Here is a 16,394-nt window from a genome sequence, read left to right on the forward strand (position 1 = left end):
ACTACTCAGTAGTAGCTGTCTCATGTCTAACTGGATCCTAGGATAGAACAGTGAAAAAAGGTGAAGTCCCTTGGACAGGCTTCCTTAAATATCATTTCTCTTACCTTGACTCTTGGATAGTAGAAAGAGGTTGTAATCAGACAAGGTACAGGAAGGAAATTCCAGTTCAGTTCAGTCGCTCAGTGGTGTCTGACTCCCCATGGACTGCAGCACGCCAGGCTTCCCTGTCCTTCACCAATGCCTGGAGTTGCTCAAACTCGTGTTCATCAAGTCGGTGATGCCATACAACCATCTCATCCTCTGTCATCCCTTTCTCCTGCCTTCAGTCTTTCCCAACATCAGAGTCTTTTCCAATGAGTCAGTTCTTCACATCAATTGGAGTTTCAACTTCCATCAGTCCTTCCAATGAGTATTCAGGACTGATTTCCTTTAGGATGGACTGGTTGGATCTCCTTGTAGTCCAAGGGACTTCCAAGAGTCTTCTCTGACACCATAGTTCAAAAGCATCAGTTCTTTGATGCTCAGCTTTCTTTATAGTCCAACTCTCATATCCATACATGACTACTGGAAAAACCATAGCTTTGACTAGATGGATCTTTGTTGACAAAGTCATGCCTCTGCTTTTTAATATGCTGTCTAGGTTGATCATAGCTTTTCTTCCAAAGAGCAATCGTCTTTTAATTTCATGGCTGCAGTTACCATCTGCAGTGATTTTGGACCCCCCAAAATGTAGTCTGTCACTGTTTCCATTGTTTCCCCATCTATTTGCCATGAAGTGTTTGGACTGGATGCCATGATCTTAGTTTTCTGAATGTTGAGTTTTAAACCAACATTTTCACTCTCCTCTTTGACTTTCATCAAGAGGCTCTTTAGTTCTTTGCTTTCTGCCATAAGGGTGGTGTCACCTGCATATCTGAGGTTATTGATATTTCTCCCAATAGTCTTGATTCCAGCTTGAGCGTCATCAAGCCCAGCGTTTCTCATGATGTACTCTGCATATAAGTTAAATAAGCAGGGTGACAATATACATCCTTGATGTATTCCTTTTCCAATCTGGAACTAGTCTGTTGTTCCATGTCCAGTTCTAACTGTTGCTTCTTGACCTGCATACAGGTTTCTCAAGAGGCAGGTCAGGTGGTCTGGTATTCACATCTCTAAGAATTTTCCAGTTTGTTGTGATCCACACATTCAAAGGCTTTGGCATAGTCAATGAAGCAGAAATAGATGTTTTTCTGGAACTCTTCCTTTCTCGATGATCCAGTGGATGTTGGCAATTTGATCTCTGGTTCCTCTTCCTTCTATTTCCTAAATCCAGCTTGAACATCTGAAAGTTCACAGTTCACATACTGTTGAAGACTGGCTTGGAGAATTTTGAGCATTACTTTGCTAGTGTGTGAGATGAGTGCAATTGTGTGGTAGTTTGAATATTCTTTGGCATTGCCTTTCTTTGGGATTGGAATGAAAACTGATCTTTTCCAGTCCTGTGGCCACTGCTGAGTTTTCCAAATTCGCTGGCATATTGAGTGCAGCACTTTCACAGCATCATCTTTTAGGATTTGAAAGAGCTCAACTGGAATTCCATCACCTCCACTAGCTTTGTTCGTAGTGATGCTACCTAAGGCCCACTTGACTTTGCATTCCAGGATGTCTGGCTCTAGGTGGGTCATCATACCATTGTGATTATCTAGGTCGTGAAGATCTTTTTTGTATAGTTCTGTGTATTCTTGCCATCTTTTCTTAATATCTTCTGCTTCTGTTAGGTCCATACCATTTCTGTCCTTTATTGTGCCCATCTTTGCATGAAATGTTCCCTTGGTATCTCTAATTTTCTTCAAGAGATCTCTAGTCTTTCCCATTCTATTGTTTTCCTCTATTTCTTTGCACTCACCACTGAGGAAGGCTTTCTTATCTCTCCTTTCATTCTTTGGAACTCTGCATTCAAATGGGTATATCTTTCCTTTTCTCCTTTGCCTTTAGCTTTTCTTCTTTTCTCAGCTATTTATAAGGCCTGCTCAGGTAACCATTTTGCCTTTCTTTTTCTTGGGGATGGTCTTGATCACTGCCTTCTGTACAATGTCATGTACTTCTGTCCATGTTTAGGGACTCTATCAGATCTAATCCCTTGAATCTATTTGTCACTTCCACTGTATGATCGTAAGGGATTTGATTTAGGTCATACCCAAATGGTCTAGTTGTTTTCCCTTTTTTTCAGTTTAAGTCTGAATTTGGCGATAAGGAGTTCATGATCTGAGCCACAAGTCAGCTCGCAGTCTTGTTTTTGCTGACTGTATAGAGCTTTTCCATCTTTGGCTGCAAAGACTATAATCATCTGATTTTGGTATTGACCATCTGGTGATGTCCATGTGTAGAGTCTTCTCTTGTGTTGTTGGAAGAGTGTGCTATGGCCAATGGTTTCTCTTGGCAAAAACTCGTTAGCCTTTGCCCTGCTTCATTTTGTACTCCAAGGTCAAATTTGCCTATTACTCCAGGTATCTCTTGACTTCCTACTTTTGCATTCCAGTCCCCTATAATGAAAAGGACTTTTTCTTGTAGGTCTTCATAGAACCATTCAACTTCAGCTTCTTCAGCATTACTGTTCGGGGCATAGACTTGATCTTGAATGGTTTGCCTTGGAAACAGACAGAGATCATTCTGCCATTTTTGAGACTGCACCCAAGAAAGTTTTAAGTCAGCTTTTTCAGGAAGGAAATTAGAAGTGTTCAAAAAGATCTTCAGTTAGCTATCTTCATTTTATTTCTAATAATAGTCTAATTTCAACAGTACAGTTATCAGTGGGCCTAGTTGTTTTGAAAATTAAGATTAAAGAGAAATATTTAAACATCCTCTAATATGGTGGTTCTTACATTTTGGTGTGTATGAGTCACTTCAGTTACCTGCTTAAAATACTGACTTCAGTGTCCACGTCCAGAAATTCTTAGTGTAAGTCTCAAGTGAGCCAAGAAGTCAACCTTTAATAAGGAGAATTTGATTCACCTGGTAGGCTACAAAGATGGTAAACAGGAAAGGAGAGGCTTTTTCATAAACCTTCACCATAACCCTAACGCAATGTTTGTCACCAACCTATAGTAAAATGTATGTGAGCACATAACTCTAAAGAAGTAACTAATTCATGTAATGAAGATATTATTGTATTGATATATATATTATATAAAAAAATAACCCCATCACTATGGTGATGGCATTTATATTTCAAGGTCCCTTCAGGCATATGTGTATGTACTCAGTCGCTAAGTCATGTCCGACTCTTTGTGACCCCTTGGATTGTAGCCCACCAGACTCCTCTGTCCACTGAATTTTCCAGGCAGGAATACTGGAGTGGATTGCCATTTCCTCCTCCAGGGGATCTTCCTGACCAGGGATCATACCTGCATCTCTTGCATTAGCAGATAGATTCTTTACCACTCGTGAAAAGTGAGAAGCCCTTCAACTTCTAGTACAAATTCTAAGAACTTACATACATATGCTATCTTACTAAAAAAACCCACCAAATCCTTGTGTTACCAATACATGCTGAGAATGTCACACTGCACTCTTGAAGAGGCAGAATTCCATTTCCAAGAGGGCCATCGAGTCCTCCCACCCTGGATGGAACAGGTGCCTCCCTGCTCTCATGGTTCAGAACATAGAGGTCACAAAACGGGCTTTCTGAGCCACACATAGCACATGGTGGATGGACCCTCAATACACTGCTCGACTTGCAATGAAACAAACATCACACGTGCAGCCCAAGCACCCAGGCATAGTCCATGGCTAATGATAATAGATGACATGGATCTAAGTTTTTCCAAAGTTAATTTAGGGAAATTTAGAGAAATGTAATTTGTAGGGTGACAACATGTATCTAAATAATAGTTATAATACCTCAATATCATATTAATTCTATAATTATATTAAATATATAATATGAACAATATATAATCTGTAGGGGTATACACAAACTGCAATAGTCACAATAGACAAATTCAGTTAGTGTTACTGTCTGACCCTACAAATGCACACGCCCTCCTTGGCCCTCAGAACTCAATAACTTTACCTGAAAATCGTCTGATATAAACTTGACAAGGGTCCAGTTGCAATTTTTACAGTAAATACTTAAATCTTATTTTTAGAGTCAGAAAAGACATAAATGGAAGTTCCTGTAAATGTCTCTGCATCACAGTAGTTCATCTTGCACACCACTTGGGGCTGAATATTGCTTCCTCAAAGCACAAAGAAATGTTTATCTAGGAAAACGTTCTACAACTTGCCTTCCAAATAATACATTATAAATTATTGGAGCCTGAAATTTTCTTTTTGATTCATTGAGAAGAGATCCACAGGAAAATATTCTTTGAACCTACATTCTCTCCATGAAGGATTAAGCAATACGAATCACCTGCAGCGGCACTGAAATGGTCAGAGACAAGTATGTATTTCACTGGTTGAGAGCAGGCAGCAAAATAATAAATACGCCCTCTTAAACAAGGGGTGTAAAAAAAAAAGCCTATTCAATATCTTCGTAAGGAAGCCAAATCTAGACAGAATGAATCTGTGAGTTCAAACTGAGTTTAAAAAGGCCTGTCCTTTTCTAAGGAGGACTCTATTAGGGGTACAGTGTGAGGAAAGCAGGAGAGACTCCATCTGGAAGCCTATCATCCATCTTAAAGACAGGATGTGAACTGGACCTGAACCTTGCCCAAGAGTGACAAAACTGTTGCTAGTGAAAACCAGGTCTCCTGGAGACTTCCCTTCCTACAGGTGACAAACAGAGATTGTAGTTGAAGTCAGGCTGCCCCTGTTATTAACCATGGAAACATCCCCACTTGATGTATAACCATTGTTCCTCCACTTTAACCTTAACTGTTTGTTCTCCTAGCACCTACTTGTAAAACTCAAATCATATACAACAAAGGTTGCTAATATGTTACCAGTCATGTAGTGGGGTCGGGGTGGGGGTGGTATAAAACTGTCTCAGAAACATCAGGGTCCTTGTTGGGAACTGATTCCCCTTGGACCCACTGGCATAATAAACTGTACTCCAATATCTTGAGTGTCCTTCGAGGTGTGTTTTGTGACTTGGGATTCCACAACAAGGGAGCATGGCTTGAATTCACAGAGCAGGAAACAATGAAAAAGACATACTGTGAACTTTGTGAACTAGTCTCATCAAAAACAAAACTGTTCAAAGGTTGAATCAAATTTTTAAAAAATCAAAGTCACATAAAAATAGTATTTCCGACATTTGTTGCATAACTTCGATATGCCCAGGACTGTTTTAGGTCTGGGGAATATACCAGTGAGGGAAAAATGCAGAAATCCCATTTGTGTGCTCTGTGGGGCTTATAATGTTGTGGGTATTCTCAGTTGGTAATGATAAGTAAAATGGAGAAAAACAAGGAAGAGAAAACAAGGAGTATGAGGCAGGGAGTGGGGATGTGGAGTAGGTTATGAGGGCACTGAACTAGGTTGGTAACTGGGGGGTGAGCATTCCAAGTGAGAATAACAGGAAATGTAAAGTGTTAGGAGAAGTAGGAATGTCTGAGCAACAGCATTGACGCTGTATTGGAGTGAGCAGAGGAAGAAGGTAGCAGATATGCAATAAATTGATAAAAATTTTAAAAACTTAAAAACATATTCAAAGATGAGAAATGAGTCAAAAATACTCCAGTAGTATGACAAGAATTCAACAAAGGGTATTCAGAATCTACTATGTGAAAGGCCCAGTTGTAGGGCCTTCATCCTGCTCACATTTTAGCAGAATGTAAATTGTGAGAAAGTAGAATAAAAGAAAATACAATATAGTAGGACAAAAATAGAAACGAAGAATTCTTGTAATGAAGTATAATAATTTTAAAGTACACAACTAAAAATTTACAGAAAACAAGATAAGTGATTCAAAACTACATAATTAACAATATGGAAAATAAGTGGTAGAGGATCATGTTAGATACAGACATGAGAAACTACTTTTTAAACGACCCACTTCTGGTATTCAGAAGTGTCAGAAGTGAAGTGTTTTTTGTGAAAACTAAAGGAGACTCACAGAGAAGAAACACACAGTAGGAAGAAACAGCTTTTTCCTACCCAGAAAAAGAGCACAGGGAAAAACTGAGTTTTCTCATTTTTAACAAGAAATTGAAGGAAAAAACAAGGCAAATCACAAACTACTGAACCCAGTGATAAAAAATTTGCAAAGGAGCCAAAAGGAAGAGGTAAATAAAATACTCGAAGAAACCATGGAAGAGCCCTGGAAATTATGACTCAGTTCAGTTCAGTAGCTCAGTCATGTCCGACTCTTTGCAACCCCATGGACTACAGCACACCAGGCCTCCCTTTCCATCACCAACTCCAGGAGTTTACTCAAACTCATGTCCATTGAGTCGGTGATGCCATCCAACTATCTCATAGTTTGGAAATTATGACAATATGTATAAATATACACAATTATTTTCTTGCTGTTTAAATTTCTTTAAAAGATGATTGAGATTATCCAGCATATAAGAAACCATAAAATCACCACTCAATTCTAGCAACAAGTAAAAACCAGAAACACTGAAAAATCAATATCTCTTCTTAAATCCATAAGGGTGAGGTCACAGGCTAAACTGTTGCCCCCCAAACTGAAGAGACAACAGAGAATCACAACTTACCAGAGTCAAAACTCAGGAGCTGAGATCCTCCATGGGAACCAGTGCTGGGGAACGGAAACTTTATCTGTAATTGACAAATCACTGGAGGCCAATTGTGGGCAAGTCAGAGAAACTAAAAACTCCAGAGGGACCCACTCACACTTTTGCGGGTTTTTACCTTCAGGAGTTCATCAATTCCTCACAGTAAATACTGGAGAAAAATCCCTTCCTGCTCTGGCAGGAGCTGGAGAAAGAGAACCATTTTAAAATACACCAGAGCGTTCTGTTCATAGTAAGCTCTGCTCTCAGCTGAAACTATTTAACCAGAGTCTAACCTCCTAGGATCTATCAGAGACTAACTGACCTTGGGGGAAGAGAAATAACTATTTCCACCTGACTCCAGCCTTCCACAAGAAGGAAGGGAAATACACAACTTCAGTCTCCTTTAGCCTTCTGCCTGGGTTAAGGAAAATACCAGTTCTAGCCCATTCTAACCATCCTGTACCACCTAAGCAGGGAAGGGACTGAGAAGAACATGCAAAATTCATAATCCAGAGACAAAAATTAACTACAAGATTGAGACCTAATCATAAAACTATAGACTTCTCCCCACTCCACACCTTATCACTACATTACTAGAGGCCTATTTATAGCACTTAAACCTAGCACATCATCTTTCAACAAAAAATTTATAAGATACATGAAAAAAAAACAACACACCAACACACACAGTTTGAAGCAACAGAGCAAGCATCAGAAACAGGCTTTCATATGGCAGGAATGTTGGAATTATCAGACTGAAAATTTAAAACAACTATGATTATTAGGCAAAGGATAATGGATAAAATAGATGGAATGCAAGAACAGATGGGCAATGTATACAGAGAGATAGAAATTCTCAGAAAGAAGCAAGAAGAAATACTAGAGATTGAAAACACTGTAAGAGAAATAAGGAATGCCTTTGATGGGCTCAGTGGACTGCATAGAGCTGAAAATAGAATCTCCAAGCTTTAGGATATGTCAGTAGAAACCTCCAAAACTGAGAAGCAAAGACAAATAAGAAAGGAAAACAAAACAAAACCCACTGGAATATCCAAGACAAGTACAACTGTCAAAACATATACAATTAACAAAACATAATGGGAATTGCCAAAGCAGTAAGAAAAAGGAACAGAAGAAATATTTAAAGTAATAATCACTGAGGACTTGAAACAAATTTATGTCAAATTACTGTAAAAGGTCAGTTTTCATTCCAATCCCAAAGAAAGGCAATGCCAAAGAAGGCTCAAACTACCACACAATTGTACTCATCTCACACGCTAGTCAAGTCATGCTCAAAATTCTCCAAGCCAGGCTTCAGCAATACATGAACCATGAACTTCCAGATGTTCAAACTGGTTTTAGAAAAGGCAGAGGAACCAAAGATCAAATTGCCAACATCTGCTGGATCTTCAAAAAAGCACGAGAGTTCCAGAAAAACATCTCCGTTCCGTTCCGTCGCTCAGTCGTGTCCGACTCTATGCGACCCCGTGGACTGTAGCCTACCAGGCTTCTCCGTCCATGGGATTCTCCAGGCAAGAATACTGGAGTGGGTTACCATTTCCTTCTCCAGGGGATCTTCCCGACCCAGGGATCGAACCCGGGTCTCCCGCATTGGAGGCAGACGCTTTAACCTCTGAGCCACCAACTTCTCCTTTATTGACTATGCCAAAGCCTTTGACTGTGTGGATCACAGTAAACTGTGGAAAATTCTTAAAGAGATGAGAATACCAGACCACCTGACCTGCTTCCTGAGAAATCTATATGCAGGTCAGGAAGCAACATTTAGATCTGGACATGGAACAACAGACTGGTTCCAAATAGGAAAAGGAGTACGTCAAGGCTGTATACTGTCACCTTGCTTATTTAACTTATATGCAGAGTACATCATGAGAAATGCTGGGCTGGAGGAAGCACAAGCTGAAATCAAGTTTGCCGGGAGAAAGATCAATAACCTCAGATATGCAGATGACACTACCCTTATGGCAGAAAGGGAAGAAGAACTAAAGAGCCTCTAGATGAAAGTGAAAGAGGAGAGTGAAAAAGTTGGCTTAAAGCTCAACATTCAGAAAACTATGATTATGGCATCCGGTCCCATCACTTCATGACAAATAGATGGGGAAACAGTGGAAACAGTGGTTGACTTTATTTTTCTGGGCTCCAAAATCATTGCAGATGGTGACTGCAGCCATGAAATTAAAAGACACTTACTCCTTGGAAGGAAAGTTATGACCAACCTAGACAGCATATTAAAAAACAGAGACATTACTTTGCCAGCAAAGGTCCACCTAGTCAAGGTTATGGTTTTTCCAGTGGTCATGTATGGATGTGAGAGTTGGACTATAAAGAGGGCTGATCACCGAAGAACTGATGCTTTTGAACTGTGGTGCTGGAGAAAATTCTTGAGAGTCCCTTGGACTGCAAGAAGATCCAACCAGTCCATCCTAAAGGAGATCAGTCCTGGGTGTTCATTGGAAGGACTGATGTTGAAGCTGAAACTCCAATACTTTGGCCACCTGATGCGAAGAGCTGACTCATTTGAAAAGACCCTGATGCTGGGAAAGATTGAGGGCAGGAGGAGAAGGGGACAACAGAGGATGAGATGGTTGGATGGCATCACCGACTCAATGGACATGGGTTTCGGTAAACTCTGGGAGTTGGTGATGGACAGGGAGGCCTGGCATGCTGCGGTTCATGGGGTCACAAAGTGTTGGACACAACTGAGTGACTGAACTGAACTGAATGTTAAAGGTAAAGAAAAATCCTGAAAGAAGTCAGGGGTGGGGGAAACACCAGGTGAGGAAAAAAAAAAAAGATTATATTCAACTTCCCCTCAGAAACTATGCAAGCAACAAGAAAGCAGAGTAAAATGTTTAGTATTGAGAGGAAAATCCCACCAACCTATCATTCGTACCCTGCACAATTATCCATCAAAAGTGAAGTAAAAACATTTTTCTCAGACAAAAATGTAGGGCATTTGTTGCCTGCAGATCTGCCTTGCAAGGAAAGTTAATAGTTCTTTGAAGAAAAAGGAAATAATATGTCAGAAACTCAGATCTATATAAACTAAGGAAGAGTACTGAAGAAAAACTAAATGAAAATAAAAGCTTATTGATCTAATAGACAACAGTGTGTTCCACACAATAATAGCAACAATATATTCATTATGCATAGCTAAGTCTTAAAAGCTTATATAAGTAAAGTGGATGAGTGCAATGATACAAGGGTTGGGAGGACAGATTCAGGATTACTTTGCTACTATAAAATACTTGGAGTAGTATAGTGTTACTTGAAAGTGGACTTTATTATAATGTATATTGCAAATTCTAGTAGGCAACCGATTTTTTTAAAAAGCATAACTGAATGCTAAGAACGGAGAGAAAATGGAATCATATAAAATGTAATTACATATATTAAAACATTATAGCCTTTGGATTTGTAGAGTGTTTTTTTTTATCTAAAAAATGTCAAATGTATAAAGCAACAATTAAATCTTCAAATATCTGTTTTCATTCTTCCTTGGAGGCATTTTCTGAGAAAAACTCAACAATAAGAAAACAAGCAATGTTACTAAAAAACTGGCAAAAGACCTGAAGACGCCCAAGATACACAGATAAAAGTTAAGTGTATGAAAAGATATTCAACATCATATGTCAATAGGGAAATGCAAAGCAAAATAACAATGAGATACTACATACCTATTAGAATGGCTAAAATTCAAAACACTAAAAACACAAAATGATGGAGAGGATGTGAAGCAAAAGCAACTTTCATTCATGGTGGATGGGAATGCAAAATGGTACAGCTACTTTGGAAGACATTTTGGTTGTTTCCTACAAAACTACTCTTATCCATATTATGCAGCAGTCATGCTCCTTTGTATTTACCCAAAGGAGCTGAAAACTATGTTCACACAAAAATCTGCACATGGTTGTTTATGGCAGCTTTATCCATAATTGGCTAAACTTGGAAGCAACCAAAATTGGTCCTTCTATAGGTGAGTGGATAGTGTGGTATGTGCAGATAATGCAGTATCATTCAGCACCGAAAAGAAATGAGCTGCCCAAGCCGTGAACAGGTATGAAAGAAATTTAAATGTATATTACTAAGTGAAATAGCCAATCTGAAAAGACAACATACTGAATGATTTCAACTACACGATATCGTGGAAAACTACAGAGAGTAAAAAGATCAGTTATTGCTAGGAGTTAGGGGGATGGAGGGATGATTTTAGATTTTTAGGCCAGTGAAACTATTCTGTGTGACATGCAGTGATGGATGCCTTTTATTATACCTCTGTCAAAACAGAATGCTCACCGAGAGTGAACCCTACTATCAGCCATGGACTTTGAGTGATGATGATGTGTTAATGTCAGTTCATCAATTTTAACCAATCCACCACTCTGGTAAAGGACACGAATAGGGAGGTTGCAGCTGTGTGAAGACAAGGATTATATGGGCAATTTTTGTACTTCCTACTTAATTTTGCTATGAACCTAAAACTGCTTTAAATTTTTTAATAATAAAATGTTAAAAATCAATTGTATGCAAAGAACAACCAGAAATTGAAACATAACATTTATATATAATCAAAAAGTATGGTCCCTTCTTTCCCATTATTTTAGGGATAAATCTGACAGGTGAATTTGACAAAACAGCAAAAATTTTTGAGATTACATAATCCCTAAATAGAAGGGGAGGTTTACTTTATTCAAGGGTCATGAAATACTAATAACAAGTAAATTCTTCCCATAGTGACCTACAGATTCTACGCAACCCCAACAAAAATTCCAGCGTTTTCACAGAAAACGACAGGCTGGCTTTAAAATTCATATGGAAACAGAAGAGCCCAAACAACTTTGAAAAAGAACAAAACTGGAGGCCAAACGATCTACCCGATTTCAAGACTTATTATAGTTACGGTAATTAAGACAACCTCGTGTTTTTATCAGTTCAGTTCAATCGCTCAGTCGTGTCCAACTGTTTGCGACCCCATGGACCGCAGCACGCCAGGCCTCCCTGTCCATTGCCAGCTCCCGGAGTTTTCGCAAACTCATGTCCATTGAGTGGGTGATGCCATCCAACCATCTCATCCTCTGTCGTCCCCTTCTCCCGCCTTCAATCTGTCCCAACATCTGGGTCTTTTCAAATGACCCTGTTTATGACCTTATTTTTATAAAGCTAGACAAATACATCGGGGAACAGAATATTAAGTCTTAGACCCGTACACATAAGGACAACTGATATTGGAGGTAAGTCCGAAGGCTATTCAGTGGAAAAAATACAGCTCTTTTAATAGTGGTAGATTTCTATTTGGAGATTGGAGAAGGAAATGGCAACCCACTCCAGTGTTCTTGCCTGGAGAATCCCAGGGACGCGGGAGCCTGGTGGGCTTCTGTCTATGGGGTCACACAGAGTCGGACACGACTGAAGTGACTTAGCAGTAGCAGCAGATTTCTATTAATAAAGTTATTCCAAGATCCATATTTCGAAAAAACAATCCGTGTTTCGCACCATATCCAAAAATCACCTCAAAATGAATCATAAACCTAAACGTAAAACCTTCATTCTAAAACTGGTAGAAGAAAACAGAAAAATCTTGGAGGCTTTGGGTCTGGCAGAGGTCTAAGGACAGAAGGAAAGCCCGCCCCGTGGCTCCCGGCGCCGCGGCCGGAACCAGCCCCGCCCCGCCCCTCCAGCCCCGCCCCGCCCCGCCCCTCTCGTCCTGCGGCGCCCGGCGGGGCGCGCGCCCGCCCGCTCCTCCACCCGGAAGAGCCACCTGAGCAGCCAACTTGAGGCAGTGCGCGGCCCGGCGTCCCTCGGGAGCGCGGGCCCGACCGAGCCGCCCGCGTGGCGCCTATCTCGCCCGGGCGCCAGGCGGACCCGGGAGCCTGCGCGCCCCCGGGGCCGACGGCGGCTCGAGCGGCCCCGCGCGCGCCACCCGCCCCGCCTCCGCCCGGGGCCTCCTCCCGCCTCGCGGGCCCCGCGCACGACCCAGCCGCCCGGCCTGAGCGCTTCGTGCCCCTCAGCTTCGGGAGCAGCGCGCCCCCGGTGACTCCTGACACCGCGTAACCGCCAGTAAGTGAAAGCCGCCGCCTCGTTTCACCATTCTTTATTTCTCCCGCAGTGCGTCCCAAGTCTTGCCCGCACCTGGTTAATTCCACAACTATTCAACTTCGGGACCGGGCGGGCGACGCGGCTGTCCGCAGCCGAGCCTAGGAATTGTCATTGTCGGGCACGGGCAGTGTCCAGAGACGGAAGTGTGGAAAGCTGTTCTCTGGGCACAACTTGGCTCCACGGTTGCGGAGCGCCCGCGGGGAGGACGCAGTGAGCTGAAGCTGGGGGAGCGGGAAGGGGGCGGTGCCAAGGGGCGGGTCTTAGGGCGCAGGGGCGTGGCCCTCGGAGGGGCGGTGCGGCGGGTGGGCGGGCTGTGATTCCCAGGGACCCAGCTGGAAGTTACAGCCTATGCATGCTCCTGGGTTTTTCTTGTTGGCGCTTTATTTAAGAGAATAAAGTAGCACAACCTGGCTTTATTTATTTTGTCTTCAAATATTCCATAAGAAAAAGGAAAAGGAACTTGAAAGTTGTAAAACGCTGCTCAAGTATGAGTGAGCATGTTTCTGGGGTTAGCAAGCTGCTTAGTCAATTGTGCCCAGATACTGAAAGTGAATGCTTTTTTTTTTAGTGATGCTGTTTCAAAAAGACTAGGCGAAATTTAAACTGATCTTAATATGAACCATGAATTCTGAGACTGCCCCCTTCCAGCCTTATGTGGAACTGCCTTTAAAGTTGCTAAGTTTTGGCTCCAAATTTAATATGCATTTATAGAATCTTAGAGGTTATCTAAGGGGACGACAGAGGATGAGATGGTTGGATGGCATCACTGATTCGATGGACATGAGTTTGAGCAAGCTCCTGGAGTTGGTGATGGACAGGGAAGCCTGGCATGCTGCAGTCCATGGGGTTGCAAAGAGTCTGGACACAACTGAGCGACTGAACTGAACTGAGTGAGCCCTTATCTTTTAGCCACTCTTAGAGTCCCAGTTTTTTTTTTTTTTTCAACAAAGGCCAAATGATGAAAATACTGTATGATTAGTTGTTCCTTCCCAAGTGCTTTTTCTGTACCCTTAGCTGAATTTATACCTAACCCACACAAAATACTTATCAGTGTAATCTTAATCTCACATTGGCATCCTGTGTCAGGATTCTTGACATAACTGTGGTATACTCCCCTTAGTCCTTTCACACCTTCAAGTAGTTTCCCAGAGAAAGCGAAATATTGCTAGTAGCATGGGTAACATATATTTAGGATGCTAAACTGTGAATGTCATAACAGTCTTCTTTCATCTATTTCAGTACAGCAGATGTTGATTGAAATAAGTCAAAGGACATTTGTCCTCCAGTGGTCTGTTTCCAAACCAAATGTGAATTTCTTAAATGATCAATTTGGGCAGTTTATTTGTAACTGTCCTTTGGTAGATCTGGGGTTGTCACTCCATTTAAATTTAATTTTTGTCTCTTTTGTGCTCCCATTTGTATTGCATTTTTACCACTATTAGAACATCACTTCATTTGATCTGTTCTTTGGTTCTCTGAGGCATAGAGGACCTTTTATTGTTCTTTTTTCATTTCCTAGAATAGTGCCTTGTACATGTTATCTATGTATATTCATAAAAATAGCAGGCCCTTTTTAATCTGTAGATATAAATTAAAATGTAATATATTTACTTTCAATCATGAGTGATTTCTCATTCAGAGGCCAGTTTCCTTTCCTCAATTTAATTTCCTAGTTTTTTTTTTTAATACTCTTCACAACTATTTTTGCTGAAGCCAACTGAGCCCCTTCCAGTCATAAGCACTGAAAGAACAAAGTGGGTAAGAAGTAAAATTATTTTTAAAAAGCCATTTTTTCCTGTCGGCTAATTTCTAGTGTGGAGCTTCCTAGGAGGCTCAGTGGTTAAGAATCCAACTGCCAGTGCAGGAGACATGGAAAACTTGGGTTCAATCCCTGGGTTGGGAAGATCCCTTGGAGAAGGAAATGGCAACGCACTCCAGTATTCTTGCCTGGAAAATCCCAGGGACAGAGGAGCCTGATGGGCTACTGTCCATGGGGTCTCAAAAAGTCAGACATGACTTAGAGACTAAAACAAAAACAATAGTTTTCTGAGGTTAGAAAAAGAAAATAGGAACACTTTCACCTCCAAATGTAAATTTCTAAAGCCAGTTTGTTAACTCCTTAAGTCAGAATTGGCTCCCAGTCTGAATAGTAGTATGTAGCAGAATACAAATGAATATGTGTTTGTGTGTGTGTGACTAGGTTTGTCAGGGAGAGGGAGAAAAGTGTTTTTTATGTGAATAAAACCTGGAGCCAGGATGCTTGCAAAGAACTCTACTAGGAGGTACTTAAACCAAAAGACTGGCATTTAAGATTTTATGTGCTTACTAATTGTGCTCAGTCACTAAGTCGTGTCCACCTCTTTTGCAACACCACAGACTGTAGCCCACCAGGATCCTCTGTCCATGGAATTTTCAAGGCAAGTAACTGTAACAGATAATTCAGATCGAATTAAAGTCTGGCCCAAAGTCGGAATCATTTACAGCCAAACAGTCTTTTTTGTAAACTAGTGTATAAGTCTAGAAAATCAAAGGTATAACACAGTCCTTTCTCTTTCTTTAGTTACCTAGATCAAGATGAATAGCGATCAAGTTACATTGGTTGGTCAAGTGTTTGAGTCCTATGTTTCGGAGTACCATGAGAACGACATACTTCTCATCTTGAAGGAAAGAGATGAAGATGCTCATTACCCAGTTGTGGTTAATGCCATGACCCTTTTTGAGACCAACATGGAAATTGGGGAATATTTCAATGCATTCCCTAATGAAGTGCTAACTATTTTTGATAATGCACTGAGAAGATCAGCCTTGACGATTCTCCAGTCCCTTTCTCAGCCTGAAGGTCTCTCCATGAAGCAGAATCTTCATGCCAGGATATCAGGTGAATTTTACTGCCATATTGTTTTTTTTTAGGAAGATTTTGAGAAATCCCAACATATATTGAGTTCAAGCACTAATAATTGATTTTTATACTTAAAATGGGCTTTCCTGGTGACTCAGATAGTAAAGAATCAACCTGCAATGCAGAAGACCCAGGTTTGACCCCCAGATCAGAAAGATCCCCTTGAGAAGGAAATGGCAACCCACTCCAGTATTCTTGCTTGGGAAATTCCCATGGATAAAGAAGCCTGGAGGACTATAGTCTACGGTATCACCAGAGTCAGACACAATTTATCAACTAAGCCACCATACTTAAAAACATATCCATTGTGTAATTGATGGTCACTTTTTTTTTTTTTTTTACTGGTTTGATTCCTTGTTGTCCAAGGGACTCTCAAGAGTATTCTCCAGTACCACAATTTGAAAGCTTCATTTCTTCAGTGCTCAGCATTCTTTATGGTCCAACTCTCACATCTGTATATGACTACTGGATGTCATGTGATGGTCACTTTTGGAGAAGAATCATAATTCTATACTGTTTTCTCTGGACATTTGGAAGGCTAGGCTGGCTAGTAACCATACCAACTGAGAGGAGGGAGAATGTGTGGAGGCAGTCTGTTTGTGTGCATATATACACACATATATGTGTGTGCAAAACTAATGCAGCCTTCTCAGCTTTGTGACTACTGACAGTAAAAGTATAGGTAATAAAAGAATAAGAAAATTTGGTAG

At 40.9% G+C, this 16,394-nt stretch overlaps 1 protein-coding gene across 4 annotated transcripts in view; it reads left to right on the forward strand.

Moving 5' to 3' along the window:
• Nucleotides 1-12,414: 12,414 nt before the first annotated feature.
• Nucleotides 12,415-16,394, forward strand: part of MCM9 (minichromosome maintenance 9 homologous recombination repair factor) — a 92,344-nt gene continuing 88,364 nt past the window's right edge. For 3 of the 4 annotated variants that reach the window (XM_055432778.2, XM_055432780.2, XM_055432781.2), the window contains exons 1-2: nt 12,415-12,746; nt 15,346-15,663. In XM_055432778.2, the coding sequence (XP_055288753.2) occupies nt 15,360-15,663 (304 nt within the window). In that variant the 5' untranslated portion in view covers nt 12,415-12,746; nt 15,346-15,359. The remainder of the gene's footprint in view (nt 12,747-15,345; nt 15,664-16,394) is intronic. The other variant, XM_088840581.1, reaches the window with a different exon arrangement.

This window comes from Moschus berezovskii, chromosome 10 (assembly GCF_049115385.1).
Source record: "Moschus berezovskii isolate FMDL1 chromosome 10, NW_MosBer_1.0, whole genome shotgun sequence".
NCBI lineage: Eukaryota > Metazoa > Chordata > Mammalia > Artiodactyla > Moschidae > Moschus > Moschus berezovskii.